At 40.4% G+C, this 13,099-nt stretch overlaps 1 protein-coding gene across 1 annotated transcript in view; it reads right to left on the bottom strand.

Moving 5' to 3' along the window:
* The window catches only part of HADHA (hydroxyacyl-CoA dehydrogenase trifunctional multienzyme complex subunit alpha), a 54,132-nt gene that overhangs the window by 31,954 nt on the left and 9,079 nt on the right, over nt 1-13,099 (bottom strand). Inside the window, exons 6-7 of the mRNA XM_029232322.1 lie at nt 12,096-12,215; nt 10,102-10,204 (exon numbers count right to left, since the gene is read on the bottom strand). Of these exons, the coding sequence (XP_029088155.1) occupies nt 10,102-10,204; nt 12,096-12,215 (223 nt within the window). The remainder of the gene's footprint in view (nt 1-10,101; nt 10,205-12,095; nt 12,216-13,099) is intronic.

Genomic DNA, 13,099 nt, shown 5'->3' with positions numbered 1-13,099 from the left:
AGATAATTGTTTAGAACAAAAATAGTAATACGCTAAGGAATGTACAATACATGCAGAAGTATAACAAGAACAGCAAAAGAAGGGGGGGAAATGAAAGTATACCCTTTAAAGGTTCTTACCTTACATGTGAAATGATATATCAAGACAGATTACATGTTAAAGATGTATGCTGGACTTCCCTGGTGGCACAGTGGTTAAGAATCTGCCTGCCAATGCAGGGGATACGGGTTCGAGCCCTGGTCCGGGAAGATCCCACATGCCGCGGAGCAGCTAAGCCCATGCGCCACAACTACTGAGCCTGCACTCTAGAGCCCGCGAGCCACAACTACTGAGCCCGTGTGCCACAACTAATGAAGCCCGTGAACCTAGAGCCCACGCTCTGCAACAAGAGAAGCCACCCCAATAAGAAGCCAGAGCACTGCAACAAAGTGTAGCCCCCGCTCGCCGCAAGTAGAGAAAGCTCGCATGCAACGACAAAGACACAACGCAGCCAAAAATAAATAAATAAAAATAAATAAATTAGGGAAAAAAAAAAGATGTATGCTGTAAACCCTAGAGCAACCATTAAAAGGGTAAAGCAAAGTAAAAGTCCAACAGTGAAGATAAAAAATGATTAATCCGGGTGGAATTCCCTGGCAGTGCCATGTTTAGGACTCTGTGCTTCCACTGCAGGGCAGACAGGGTCAATCCCTGGTCGGGGAACCATGATCCCCCATGCTACGTGGCATGCCCCCCCCGCCCCCCCAAAAAAGATTAATCCAGAGGAAAGCAGAAAGAAGAAAAAGGGAACAAAAAAGAGATGGGACATATAGAAAACAAGCAGTACTGAACGAAGCCGAAATGCCAGAACCATGTTGGTATGGTAGAGGAAATATCAAAAGGCTTAAGGAAACTGGAATGTTAGCCTGGATTTATCATGCTGGACCTGCTCAGCTCCCCTGGAAGGGTCAGAGGACACACCTTTCACCACGACCAAGAGAAATCAATTTAGGAGGGGAGTCCCAGCATCCTTGAAGAGCTCTGTGGTTGCTCCTCTCTGTAGGTCAGAAATTACAGTGGGAACTGCTACCATCAACTAGGATCCCTAAATGCAGTGGGGATAATGGGATTCTGGGGTGGCAGGGGCCAAGGAGCAACACTCAATTGCCAAAAGCAAATGGGGCATGGTTACCAAAATGGAGAGCAGAGCCAAAGTAAATAGTAATCAGAATAGTCTGACTTGTGGAGACCTATGGCGTTGGCTAGTTGATCATGGCATTCCTAGGAAAGAAACAGATGATGGGTGGCCCACTGGATTCAGAAGAATTCTAGGTCTAGTAAATGTAAGAATAACGTGAATTACCAAAGAGAGTCATCAGACATCCCTGGTGGCACAGCGGTTAAGAATCCGCCTGCCAATGCAGGGGACATGGGTTTGAGCCCTGGTCCAGGAAGATGCCACATGCCACGGAGCAACTAAGCCCGTGTGCCACAACTACTGAGCCTGCGCTCTAGAGCCTGCGAGCCACAACTACTGAGCCCAGGTGCCACAACTACTGAAGCCCGTGCGCCTAGAGCCCGTGCTCCGCAACAAAGAGTAGCCCCCGCTCCCACAACTAGACAAAGCCCGCGCGCAGCAACGAAGACCCAACGCAGCCAAAAATAAATAAATAAATAATTTTTTTTAAAAAGAAGAAAGGAAAGAGAAAGTCATCGCCCTCATCAATTCTCAGAAATGAGCCAGTTTAAAGACCCAGAACCTCTTGAATAAAGGGGAGGTTGTAGCTCCTTGAGGGAATTATACTGTTAATCTTCCCCAAAGGGACTCTATGGTCATTTACCTTGAGGAAAGGGAAATAATCAGACTTTTGGGGGATTACTGGACACTGGCTCGGAACTGACAGTAATTGCAAAAGACTCAAAATGTTATTGTGAAAAAAAAAACAAAAAAAAACCCAAACAAAACAAAACAAAAAAAATGTTATTGTGATCCACCAGACAGGGCAGGGGTTTATAAGGTCATGTGATAAAAGGATTATTAGCTCAGTTCTATCTCAGTGGGCCTAGTGGGTTCCTGAACTCATCCTTTGGTTACTTCCAGAATGCACGATTAAAATAGATATCCTCAGCAACTAGCTCCTTGACCTGTGGAATAAGGACTACTATAGTGGGAAAGGCCAAGTGAAAGCCACTAAAACTGCCTCTACCCAGAAAAATAGTAAAATAAAAGTAATACTGCATTCCTGGAGGGACTACAGAGACTGGCGCCACCATTAAGGACTTGAAAGACGCAGGAGTGGTGATTCCCACTGCATCCTCATTCAATTTACGTATTTTTGGCCTGTGCAGAAACCAGATGGCTCCTGCAGAATGACAGTGGACTGTGGTCAAATTAATCAGGTGGTAACGGCAACTGCCACTGGTATTCCAGATGCAATTTCACTGCCTGAGCAAGTTAACACATCTCCTTTTACCTCTTGTGTATTTGCTGATCTGGAAAGTGCTTTTTTCCTTGATAGCTGGTAGTAAAGACTACCAGAAGCAGTTTGCTTTCAGCTGGAAAGGCCTGCAATATACCCTTACTGTCTTACCTCAGGAGTGATCAATTCTACATCCATAAGTCATAATTTAGCCCACAGGGACCTTGATTGACTTTTCCTTCCACAAGATACCATGCCAGTTCATTACATTGATGATATTATGCTGAATGGACCTGGTGAGCTGGAAGTACCAACTACTCTAGACATATCCATCTCAGTGAAATTTCTAGGGGTCCAGTGGTATGGGGCATGCTGAGACATTCCTTCTAAGGTGAAGGATAAGTTGTTGCATCTGGCCCCTCCTACCGCAAAAATCAGGCACAACACCTAGTGGATTTTGGAGGCAACATCTTTTTTGGATGTGCTACTCTAGCCCCTTTACTGAGTAACTTGAAGGCTGCTAGTTTTGAGTTGGGCTCAGGACAATAGCTGTTCTGCTCTTTAGACCATACGATTCAGACCTGAAGGCGCTTGAAGCATCAGTGGTAGACAGAGATGCTGTCTGAAGTCGTTGGCAGGCCGTACAGGCGAATCAGAGTACAGATCCTTAGGAATTTGGAGCAAAGCCCTACCATCCTCTGTTAATAATTACTATCCTGCTGAGAAACAGCTTTTGGCTTCCTACTGGGCCTTAGTGGAGACTCTAAGCTTAACCATGGGCCAAGTTACTATGTGATCTGAGCTGCCTGTCATGAAATGGATGCTGTCTAACCCACTAAGCCATAAAGCTGGGTGTGCGCAACAGCTCTCCATTATCAAATGGAAGTGGTATACATGAGACTGGGCTTGAGCAGGCCCTAAAGGTACAAGTTGCATGAGGAAGTGGCCAGAATACCCTTACTCCTGCTTCTCTCTCTCAGCCCACACCTATGGCCTCATGGAAGTTCCCTATGACCAGCTGACTGGGAAAGAGAAAACTCAGCAAAGAATGTGAAAATATTTGTGTTTCATGTGAATGGTCAACAAGGGGTGATCTCAAAGAGGATTTTAATGATCGAGTGGAAAAGATAATCCATCCTGTGGATACCAGTCAGCCTCTTTCCCCAGTCACCCCGTCACTGCCCAATGGGCTCATGAACAAAGTGGCCATGACGGCAGGGATGGAGGCTGTGTGTGGGCTTAGCAACAACGACTCACCAAGGCCACCTGGGTACAATCACTGTTCAGTGCCCAATCAGCAGCACAGGCCAACACTGACTGTCTCATACCAGGACTCTCCCAAGGTGATCAACATTCTGGCAGACTGACTACACTGCACTGCTTTCGTCATGGAAAGGGCAGCACTCTGTTCTTACTGGAATAGACACTTATTGTGGGTATGAATTTGCCTTCCTGGCATGCAATGCATCTGCCAAAACTACCATTTGTGGACTTATGGAATGCCTTATCCACCATCACGGTATCCCACACAACACTGCTTCTGATCGAGCAACTCACCTCACAGTAAATGGAGTGTGGCAATGGGCCATTCTCATGAAATGTACGGAACTCACCATGTGCCCCATCACCGTGAAGCAGTTGGATTGAGAGAATGGTGGAATAGACTTTTAAAGACTCAGAGCACTAGGTAGGTGGTAATACTTTGTAAGGCTAGGGCAGTATCACCTAGGATCCTGTATATGCTCTAAATCAACCTCCAATATACGGTGTCGTATCTTCCATAGCAAGGATTCACGGGTCCAGGAATCCAGAAGTACATATAGAGATGGCTCTGCTGCTACCCCTAGTGATCTACCAACAAAGAATGTGCTTCTGTCCTACAACCTTAGGTTCTGCTGGTCTAGAGGATTTAGTTCCAAAGTCCATCAGGAGACATAACAATGATTCTATTGAACTGGAAGATGAGACTGCCATCTGGCCACTCTGGGCTCCTCATGCTTCTGAAACAGGCAGGGAAGGGATTACTGTACTGGCTGGGGTGATTAATCCTGATTACCAGGGGAAGTTGGGTTGCTACTACAATGAAGGTAAGGGAGAGGATGTCTCAAATATGGGAGATCTCTTGGGGTGTCTCTGAGGGCTACTGTGACCTACAATTAGTTAGCGGAAAATTACAACAACCCAGTTCATGCAGGACTGCTAGTGGCCCAGACCTTTTAGGAATGAAGGTCACCCTACCAGACAAAGAATCATGACCAGCTGATGTACTCCCTAAGGGCAAAGGAAATATGGAATGGGTAGAAGTAGGTAATTATAAATACCTGTTATGGCCACATGACTATTTGCAGAAATTGAGGGGTCCAGGCCTAACCAAAAACCTATGTGATATTTCAGGTTCAAGCATAGGCAATGACAGGCCTCGCAGGCCTCATGGAGAAAGCTGTCCTTCCCATACCAGACTTGGTGCCCAGCCGACACACTGCGGTCTTTAATGGGAGTTGCAGTCAATGACTCAGGTCTCCCTGACTGGCTATGCTCTTACACACATTTTCATTCCGAGCCCATGTGCCTTTATTCCTAAGTCTCTTTATATGGGACCTTCTACTGAGGTCTTCTTCAGGTACCTCTGCTAAGGCCTCCTTACTGGGGGAGTAAAGAGAAACCTTAAAGACATTTTCCCTCACTCTGACTCAATTCTTTTCCACTCCTAGCTCTCACTATTTTAAACAGCAAAATCACAAACAAAAAGTACAAAATGAGGAAAACGTGGCAGTAAATAGACCATGGAAAGGACACTTGCTGGTTTTATAAAAGCTGAAATGAGAAGGCAGACAGTGCCTTGTTTGACTTCAGCTGGGAACATGTGCGTTGGGAGACTTGAATCTTTTGCCACTCTGTACGTGTCTATGAATGACTGCAAAAGAACCACGAGTATTACTTTTGGGGTTATGACAAATGTTAGTGAGTAGGCAAATTCACAGACAGGGAACCTCAAATAATAAGGATCGACTATACTCTGCTCACAGCAGAATTCAACTAGAAACCAGTAACAGAAAGATATCTGAATCATCCCCAAATATTTGGAAATTAAACAACACACTTCTAAACTATACATGGGCCAAAGAAGAAATCACTAGAGAAATCTGAAAATATTTGACCTTTATGGAATTGAAAACATAACATTAAAACATGCAGATAAAGCAATGCCAAGAAGAAAATGTATAGCTTTTTTTTTCTTTTTTTTTTTTGGCTGTGTCGCACGGCTTGCAGGATCTTAGTTTCCCGACTAGGGATTGAACCCAGGCCCCAGGAGTGAAAGTGCCAAGTCCTAACCACTGAACCGCCACGGAATTCCCAATATATAGCTTTAATGCTTATGTTAGAAAAGAAGAAAGGCCTAAAATCAATGAAAGAAACTAGAAACTAGTTTCTAGTAAGAAACTAGAAAAAGAAGAGCAAATTAAATCAAAAAGCAAGCAGAAATAAATAAATAATAAGACAGCTGAAATCAATAAAACAGCAAACAAAACCAATGGAATTAAAAGCTGATTCTTAGAAAAGATCAATAAAACTGACAAATTTCTAGCCAGACTCATCAGGGAAAAAACAGAAGACACAAATTAGCAATATCAGGAATGAAAGAGGAGCATCATTATAGAGTGTAATGATATGAAAAGAATAATAATAAAGTATTATGAACACCTTTATTTTTTTTAACTTTTTAAAAAATATTTATTTATTTATTTGGTTGTGCTGGGTCTTAGCTGCAGAAGGCAGGCTCCTTAGTTGTGGCATGCCAACTCTTAGTTGCAGCATGCGTGCGGGATCTAGTTCCCGGACTAGGGATCGAACCTAGGCCCCCCGCATTGGGAGTGTGGAGTCTTATCCATTGAGTCACCAGGGAAGTCCCTGAACAACTTTATTGAAATAAATTTGTCAAGTTAAATGAAATGGACAAAATCTTTGCAAAACAAACAACTACAGCTCACTCAAGAAATGGTGAACCAACCTGGGGCTTCCCTGGTGGTGCAGTGGTTAAGAATCTGCCTGCCAATGCAAGGGACATGGGTTCGAGCCCTGGTCTGGAAAGATCTCACATGCTGCAGAGCAACTAAGCCCATGCGCCACAACTACTGGGCCTGTGAGCCACAACTATTGAACCCACATGCCACAACTACTGAAGCATGCTCGCCTAGAGCCCGTGATCTGCAACAAGAGACACCACCACAATGAGAGGCCTGCGCACCTCAACAAAGAGTAGCCCCCACTCACCGCAACTAGAGAAAGCCCGTGCGCAGCAATGAAGACACAACACAGCAAAAAAATTAATTAAATAAATAAAAATTTTAAAAACATTTAAAAAAAAAAGAAAAGAAATGGTGAACCTGCACTACTATGTATAGAATGGATAGCTAATAAGGACCTGCTGCTGTGTAGCACAGGGAACTCTACTCAATGCTCTGTGGTGACCTGTATGGGAAGAGAATCTAAAAAAGAGTGGATATAAGTAAATGTATGGTGATTTGCTTTGCTGTACACCCAAAGCTAACACAACATTGTAAATCAACTATACTCCAATTAAAAGAAAAAAAGGAGAGAAAGAAAAAAGAAATAGTGAACCTGGGAATTCCCTGGTGGTCCAGTGGTTAGGACTCAGTGCTTTCATAGCCAGGGGCCTGGGTTCAATCCCTGGTGAGGGAACTAAGATCCTGCAAGCCACGTGGCAAGGCCAAAAAAAAAAAAAAAGAAAAAAGAAATAGTCAACCTGAATAGCCCCATATCTACTAAGGAAATTGAATTCATAGGTTATAACCTTCCCAAAAGCTATAAGCTTCCCAAGTCCATATAACTTCACTGGTGAATTTTATCAAGGATTTAAGGAAAATATAATACCAATTCTATGCAAAATCTTCCAGAAAATTGAAGAGGAAGAAATATTTCCAACTCATTTTATGAAGTCAGAATTACCCAGATATCAACATCAGGCAATAATATCACAAGAAAAAAAATATTATTCCTGAGACCATTATCTCTCATGACCAGACATAAAAATCCTTCACAAAATTTTAGCTGATTCAGCCGGCACCTTATAAAAAGGATAATACATCACAACCAAGTGAAGTTTATTCCAGGAATGAATTCAATAGTCAAAAATCAATGTAAATGACTTTACTTAATAAACTAAAAGGACTAACCCAAACAATCATCTCATTAGATGCAGAAAAAGCAATATAGTTCTCAGCAAACTATAAATAAGGTACATCTGCAATCTGATAAAGGGTATATATGAAAAACCTACGTAACATTATACACCCTACAGTATCAGGGTGAATGTCTCTCTTAAGATTGGAACAAGTTAATAATATCTGCTTTCACTTCAAATCAATATTGTACTAAAGATCTTAGCCACTGCAGTAAGTCAAGAAAAAGAAACACCAACCAGATGGGCAAGGAAGAAGCCAAAATGTCTTTATTTGTAGATAACATGATTATTTATGTAGAAAATCCTTAGGAATCTACAGAAAAACCTAGTAGAACTAATAAATAAATTTAGCAAAATCACAGAATACAAGGTCCACATACGAAAATCATTTGTATTTATATATGTTAGTAATTAATGAGAAATTAAAGTTAAAAAAGTATAATGGCACAAAAGTATGAAATACTTAGGTACAAATTTAACAAAATGTGTGCAAGATATGTTCAATGAAAAGTATAAAACACTACTGAGAGAAATTAAAGATGACCTTAGTAAACAGAAAGTTATATTATGTTCATAATGAAAACACTCAGTATTTTTAAAATGTCAATTCTCCCCAAATTGATACATTGATTCAATGGAATTCCAATCAAGATCCTAGCAGATGTTTTTGTAGATATGGATGAGATGATTTAAAATTCATATGTAAATGTAAAGAAACTAGAATAGGCAAAATGATATTGAAAGAAGAGAAGCAAGGTGGAGGGGGGGGTCACACTGTCAGATATCAAGATTTACTATAAAACACAATAATCAAGACAGTGTGACACTGTCTTAAGTAAAGACATATAAATAATTGGAAATAGGAAACCTAGATATAGACCCAAACACAGAGGGTCAACTAATTTTCCACCAAGGTGTCAAGGTGTCAATGGGAAAGAAGAGTCTTCTCAACAAATTGTGCCAGGACATTTTGGATATTCATAATCACATAACAAAAACAACAACAACTCAATCTTTACCTCACACCAAACATAAACATTAACTTGAAGTAGCACAGACCAAAATATAAGAGCTAAACTACAAAACTTTCAGAAGAAAACATAGGAGAAAATCTTTGCAATCTTGTTAGGAAAAGATTTCTAAAACACCAATACCATGATCCATAAAAGAATACTTTGATACATTGGACTTCATCAAAATTAAGAATTTCTACTCTTAGATAATGAAAAGACAAGCCACAGACAGGGAGAAAATATTTGCAAATTACAAATCTCATAAAGGACTTATATCCTGATATATAGAGAACTCTGAAAACTCAGTAATAAGAAAAACAGCTAAATCAAACAAAAAGGGCAAAACATTTGAACACTTTATCAGAAGATATACAGAAGGCAAATAAACACATGAAATAAGTTTGGTATCTTTGGTCTTTAGGGAAATACAAATTAAACCCCAATGACATATTATATTACTACACTCCTATTGAAACGTTTAAAATTAAAAAGACTGAGCGCGCAAAGTGGTTGTAACTAGAACTCTCATACACTGCTGGTAAGAATGTAAAATGGTATAACCACTTTGGAAAAACAGTTTGACAGGTTCTTAAAAGCTAATAAGCACATCTATCATATGGTCCAGCCAATCCACTCTTCAGTATTTGTCCAAAAGAAATGAAATATTTGTCCACATAAAGACTTGTCAATGAATGTTCACAGCAGCTTTATTTAGAATAGCCCTAAATTGGAAACACCTCAAATGTCTATCATTTGGTGAACGGATAAAAAAATTATGGTTTATCTATACAATGGAATGACACTCAGCAACAAGAAGGAATACACTGCTGACATATAACAACATGGATGAATCTCAAAAGCAGTATGCTAAATGAAAGACACAAAAAGATACATACTAGAAATGTTCTATTGTATGACTGTGGTGGTGTTCACATAGCTATATACGTTTGTCAAAATGCGAACTGTACATTAAACACTGGTAAATTTATTATCATGTAAATAACATCTCAATAATGCTGATTTTTAAGAAATGTAAGAGGGTGATGAACATACAATCTGGAATAGTGGTTTCTTTGGATGAGAAGAGGCAAGGAAATTGTATGGGAGGAAGCAGCACATTAGTAGATGTCCATTATTAATATCCTTAGGTTGGCTGTTTCATACACGTTTATTATATTATTAAAACAGACACAAAAAACTGAAGAATAGTTATCATGGATAATGACACAGGTAATTTAAGAACCAAAAATAATGACTTGATTCAATTCTGTACTCCTGATGTCCCAATTATAAATAACGTAAAATAGAAATTAGGGTGATGTTGAAAATGATTTAGTATTAGCTATTTTTAGAAAACTTCACTCTTCAGAATAATGACTCATTTCTTAAGTGTTTGGGTTTCACTATAACCAATATTCAAGATATTAACTCTTTAAGAAAATAAATAACTTCATAAGGCTCAATTCTGAAGCATGTTAGCACTTACCCAGCGGTTCCACCAGTTGGTCAACCAGTCCCATTTTCTTTGCTCTGTCTGCACGAATGCCTCTACCAGTCAGCATCATGTCAAAAGCAGCAGGCACACCCACCTAACAAGCAAGCAAGGATTAGAGCAAAGGTGGAAAAAAATCAGAGTGACAATTACAATTTACAAATCATCCAACTGAGCAAAATAAATATTAAAATGAGAAAAGTCAAACCAGATTTTTATGTTATGTATCTATCAACGAAATTTTATATACTGATACACATTTAGGTAAAGTTTAGTTTTAGAAACCTCCGCCTGAAGTTAAAAATGTCTTTATATCTCTTCTTTTAAATCAATATGTAGGATTTCTGTCTTATGGATTGATAAAGTGGAGAAAAAATGTCATGTTTCCTAGAATTGTACATTTATGTCATTCTGAGTTTCTTCTCTATCATTTGTATATTTAAAATTCCTATACTGGAATTAGTAGAGACTGAGAAATCTCATAGTTTTGACAATGTCTTTAGAAAGAATCTTAGACTTAACAAAAAGAGAACTCAACTAGGGCTTTGTATGTAGGTGCTAGAACAGCTTCTAGCTACATTCAAGAACCAACTATAACAAAACAAAAGAAACAGCAATATTTTCTATACACATATAGGCTTATTCATTCTTTCAGTAAATCCTCTTGGCAATTCCTATGAAGGAATGCACACTATTTATTATCAGAAAACAAATACCATAAACTTTCCTATTTTTCTATGTCCAACTCCTATCAACTTCTCTGCAAAGAGTATTTCTGCTAAGTGTTGTTTTCCCTGAAGAACCCACAGTGCCAGAGGCTATGAGGTTCAGGGAGCCCTTGAGTTTGATGTTAAGATTGCTCTGCAGCCTCCAGGTCTTCCCTTCTTCTTAAGAATTCAAAAGCCTGATGGGCCTCTTTTGGGTCTATAGAATACAACAGTGAGATCATCCAAATCAGGGGAAAGGTCTGCCTCTTAACACTTATCATGAAATAAGACCCAGGGATTTGAAAAACTGGTAAGATCGTACTGTGCAGAGAAGGAACAAATTAAACTGTAAGTTCCAGAAAGCAAGACATGTATCTTATCTATCTCTTCCCTTCTTCAGGGACTAACAAAGGACCCTGATCAATCATTTTGATCAAGGAATTGAAAAAATAAAAAAGTAGAATTGAAAAAATAAACAAATATCAGGAATAAAATGTTATTGATCCCATATATTCACATTGTATTTGGTTTCTAATTTTTTTTTTTTTTTTTGTGGTAGGCGGGCCTCTCACTGTTGTGGCCTCTCCCGTTGCGAAGCACAGGCTCCGGACGCGCAGGCTCAGCGGCCATGGCTCACGGGCCCAGCCGCTCTGCGGCATGTGGGATCTTCCCGGATCGGGGCACGGACCCGTGTCCCCTGCATCGGCAGGTGGACTCTCAACCACTGCGCCACGAGGGAAGCGCTAAATTTTATTTATTTATTTATTTGTTTATTTATTTATTTTTGGCTGCGTTGGGACTTTTTTGCTGCACGCGGGCTTTCTCTAGTTGCGGCGAGCGGGGGCTGCTCTTTGTTGTGGTGCGCAGGCTTCTCACTGTGGTGGCTTCTCTTGTTGCGGAGCACGGGCTCTACGTGTGCAGGCTTCAGTAGTTGTGGCACGTGGGCTCAGTAGTTGTGGCTCACGGGCTCTAGAGCGCAGGCTCAGTAGTGTGGCACGCAGGCTTAGTAGTTGTGACTCACAGGCTCTAGAGCGCAGGCTCAGTAGTTGTGGCGCACGGGCTTATTAGTTGCTCCGCGGCATGTGGGATCTTCCCGGACCAGGGCTTGAACCTGTGTCTCCTGCATTGGCAGGCAGATTCTTAACCACTGCACCACCAGGGAAGTCCAGTTTCTAAATTTTACAATGAATACCCATATTATGCCTTTTGTACAGAGGAAATAGATCTAAAGGGTCACATAGGACCGAGGTTCTCAAGTTCACATGGGTATCTTAAACTCACCATTTTGGGTAGCCTTTGTGTGCCTCCCGCTCCTGGTAGGATTCCCAGCAAGACTTCAGGGGAACCCAGAACTGTTTTCTTATCTTTTGTTGCTATTCTGTATTGGCATGAAATGGCAAGCTTCAAACAAATGAAAGAAAATTAGAGTGTTAAAAAATGTAACTCTGTAACATCTTAGGATATGTGAGGGTCTAAATATTACTCATAAAGCAGGAATGTGCCCCCAGAATAAACTGAAATTCCTTAGGCTGGCATTTGATGCTTTCTACAATTTACCTTTCTGGCCTTACTTCATACCTTTCCCCTAAGTTATCAACCTCTTTTTGGGTTGCAGATCTCCTTGAAAATCTGCTGAAAGGTATGGAAGCTCTCAACAGAAAAATGCACACACAATTATATATGCACCCCAGGTTAAGAAACCCTGTACGACGTAAAGACTCTTCAACCAAGCAGGCCTACTTATGGTGCCCTAATTAGGCTTTGTTTATCCTTGTCTTTGCTCACACCATGCCACATGTGGAATGTTTTCCCACTACTTTCTGGTTAATCAAATTCTGCCTATCTTTTAGGACCAGACACAGGTCTCCTTAATTAATACACGTGAAAGTGTCTAGTATAGAACCCAGCATCTGATAAATGTTCAAAAAATGTTATTTTCTTTTCCCCTCCTTCTTTCTTACATGCTCCAGCTTGGTAAGCATCTCTTCTCTCAAACCTTGTGTTATTTACCATCTTTACTACTCACAAAACACTTGACGTACATTATGCGTTATGTGTCTCAACTAGACTTCAGTAGCTCAACAGCATGAATCACACTTCTCAATCTTTGCCTTGCAAACTTTAACAAGGTTTTTTAGAATTGATAGGGACCTTAGAGATCTAGTTCAAAATCTTCTCAGTTTGTAAATGAAAACATGACACTTTGGTTCACTTGCTCTGTGCCATGAGAATAAGGATAAAAACCTATCCAGAAATTTGGTAACTAAAAACAAAGCTGATTCTCC

This window comes from Monodon monoceros, unplaced genomic scaffold, assembly GCF_005190385.1.
Source record: "Monodon monoceros isolate NGI ecotype Baffin Bay Population unplaced genomic scaffold, NGI_Narwhal_1 Super_Scaffold_19, whole genome shotgun sequence".
In the NCBI taxonomy this organism is placed as follows: Eukaryota; Metazoa; Chordata; class Mammalia; order Artiodactyla; family Monodontidae; genus Monodon; species Monodon monoceros.
This window is presented reverse-complemented; position numbering and strand designations above follow the sequence as displayed.